The following is a 2,506-nucleotide window of genomic DNA, read 5'->3' as shown; positions in this document are numbered from 1 at the left end:
TCTTTCTCTTGGCATTTGTGTGTTTTTTTTCCCCCAGATTTGAATGGCTTATGATTTAAAATATACAAACACTGGCTAACTGTGACACTGTTAATGCATTTTTTTTCCCTGCATTTCAAAAATTGCGTGTAAATAAAAATAATGAAATTACGTTTGCCTCTTCTTCAATCTGTCTTTCAGTTTCACAGTTGGTTGTATTGTTAGATGTTCACACATTTCTACCATAATCAGACATTAAAACCATATAGTTTAACTTAAAGAACTTTATTAATCTATGTACAACAGCGACCTTCAGAATAATCTGAAGACTGGCACAGCAGCGGGGATCTCTCCGGATCTACAAAATAAAAACAGACACTGTCACACAAGACAAGTAAAACGTTCATGGAATAAAGGCTCCATTCATGAAGGTTCTGTTTGTGTTGACTAATTAACATGTATTAAATCAACTGTGTGGTGATTTTGGAGGCTGCGTGTGTGGTGCTGGTCATTTTAATTGTTCTGTTTACTCCATTTATATCTATGACGAATATCAGTAACCTTTGTGTAACACTTCACAGCTACAGCCTCTAAAATTATCACAGTACAAGCTTACCGGAGGTTTGGACTTATTACAGATACGACTTAAAAGGTTCAGTGTTTAAAATTCAGGTGAAAGGATCTATTGGCAGAAATTTGTATATAAAACAATCCTAGTGATGTTTTCACGATTGTGTTTAATCTAAATTGTATGAATTGTTGTTTTCTTTACCCTTGATATTTACATTAGGAGCAGGTCCCCTCTTTGGAGGCTGCCATTTTTTTTTCAGGAGCCCAGACTGGACAAATTAAACATCTTCTCCTTCATGTTGGAAGGGGTGGGGTGCAACTTCACCACTAGATGTCACTACATTTTACACATTGAACCTTTAACTATGAGCCAACTATAGAAGCAGCTACGTGTCCATTTCAGCAAAGCTTCTCACCTTATTATTCATCATCTGGTGGGATTCCGAGCTCCTCGTCTGTCCATTCAGAGACCTCAGGCCAGGGGAAGTGACCCTGCAGCAGAGGACACAACCTTCAGCTTCACATCCTGACTTATTGTGTTTCTGTCAGGTTCCGTAAAACTAGTACAAGTTCAAACAGGGCTGCAACAACTAATCAATTATAAAAATAGTTCACATCTGATTTAGTAAGTTATTAGTCGGGTCTGTTAACCAGCCAATCCTGTGCCTTGTATCACTCTCATGATGCCGTGAAGAGCACTAACAATACAGAGATTTACAATAAAATAAAATAAATAAAATAAGATAGATCCATGAGAACATTTTAGAAATAAAACCAATAAATTATATATGAAAGCTATAAAAGAAGTTAAAAAATAAATAAACGAATAAAGACAAAGGTGTTAAATAAGATAAAACTCATTAAAAGCTAGATCATAGAAATGTGTCTCTGATTTATATTTATCAACAGAAGAAGCTCGTCTGATGTGTGGTGGGAGTTTTTCCCAAACCTCTGATGCACAACAGAAAGCTGTGCGATTAAACTTTTTGTAGTTAATTGTTGGGATATTTAACTCAAGATAGAAAAGCTGAGGGGGCTGTTCGAACACACTCCAATAAACAATCAGAAATGTATGAGGGTGCTGCACCATAAAGAGACTTAAAGATGTTAAAACCTGAGTAATGTGATCTTTCTTTAAAACCCTGGGTGCTGAATTTTGTTCCCTCCATGTTCTGCACAATGACCCTCCATGCACAGTGTAGTGTTTACTCACCAGAACCGCGTCCGGGTCGTGCCAGCAGTGCCACAGGATCCAGAACCACATGGCTCCACTGAGCAGCTCCGACTGAAACTGCTGGCTCTTGGTCAGTTGTGGGTATTGTCTGTACTGCGGCTCAATGTGAGGACCTCCGCTGCCCCTGTAGAGTTAGAACACATCTTTAATATAAACGTTATATCAACAAACATCTTGTCCTGAGTTCTGCTTCTTCACTATTGCGTTGTTTTGATTTAACGACGTGTTAGCGTGTTGTTGCTACAGCTAGCACACAGCTCGGTGCTAGCGGGCAAGAGGCGACTTACTTTCGGATGTTTACTCTGAGAGGCCCGCGGCGGAACAGCCGGGAGCTCATCCGCAGAACCCCCAGCGTCCTTTGTAAAGAAGACATGTTGGATTTAACCAGCGCCGCCGCTTCTATGCTTCTGTGTTTCTATCCGAGCTAATGGCGAAAAGTCACCTTCTCCACAAACCACCTCCTAACAACGACCCCTGTGATTGGACAGAGAGGCGAGTCCCACGTAGTTCCGTCAACAAGAAGAGGCGGCGATAAAACCCACAGCGCCCCCAAGCGACCAGGCGTAGCACAGGCGGAGATAGATAGATAGATAGATAGATAGATAGATAGATAGATAGATAGATAGATAGATAGATAGATAGATAGATAGCATAATACAATTCACAATCAAAATCTTTATCTTACTCACAAAACTTATTACATCATCAGTCAGGCTCTGCTTT

The 2,506-nt window shown here is 39.9% G+C and overlaps 1 protein-coding gene across 1 annotated transcript; it reads right to left on the bottom strand.

The window, feature by feature from the left end:
• Positions 1 to 248: 248 nt before the first annotated feature.
• ndufb2 (NADH:ubiquinone oxidoreductase subunit B2) lies at positions 249 to 2,279 on the bottom strand. The gene is made up of 4 exons (XM_053415153.1): positions 2,071 to 2,279; positions 1,763 to 1,907; positions 966 to 1,041; positions 249 to 337 (listed from the first exon to the last, which is right to left on the bottom strand). Exons 1-3 carry the CDS (start codon positions 2,154 to 2,156, stop codon positions 970 to 972), a joined length of 303 nt encoding a protein of 100 aa, XP_053271128.1. The 5' UTR covers positions 2,157 to 2,279; the 3' UTR covers positions 249 to 337; positions 966 to 969.
• Between the last annotated feature and the right edge of the window lie 227 nt (positions 2,280 to 2,506).

The sequence above is a fragment of the Pleuronectes platessa genome, chromosome 22, assembly GCF_947347685.1.
Source record: "Pleuronectes platessa chromosome 22, fPlePla1.1, whole genome shotgun sequence".
NCBI classification, from domain to species: domain Eukaryota; kingdom Metazoa; phylum Chordata; class Actinopteri; order Pleuronectiformes; family Pleuronectidae; genus Pleuronectes; species Pleuronectes platessa.
This window is presented reverse-complemented; position numbering and strand designations above follow the sequence as displayed.

What these genes read in the sequence shown, in the direction of transcription:
- ndufb2 (XM_053415153.1), bottom strand. Translation starts at nt 2,156, where the DNA reads ATGTCTTCTTTACAAAGGACGCTGGGGGTTCTGCGGATGAGCTCCCGG. An exon ending in CTCAGAGTAAACATCCGAAA is followed by an intron (nt 1,908 to 2,070) that starts GTAAGTCGCCTC and finishes CTAACTCTACAG; the next exon opens with GGGCAGCGGAGGTCCTCACA. An exon ending in ACGACCCGGACGCGGTTCTG is followed by an intron (nt 1,042 to 1,762) that starts GTGAGTAAACAC and finishes CCTCTGCTGCAG; the next exon opens with GGTCACTTCCCCTGGCCTGA.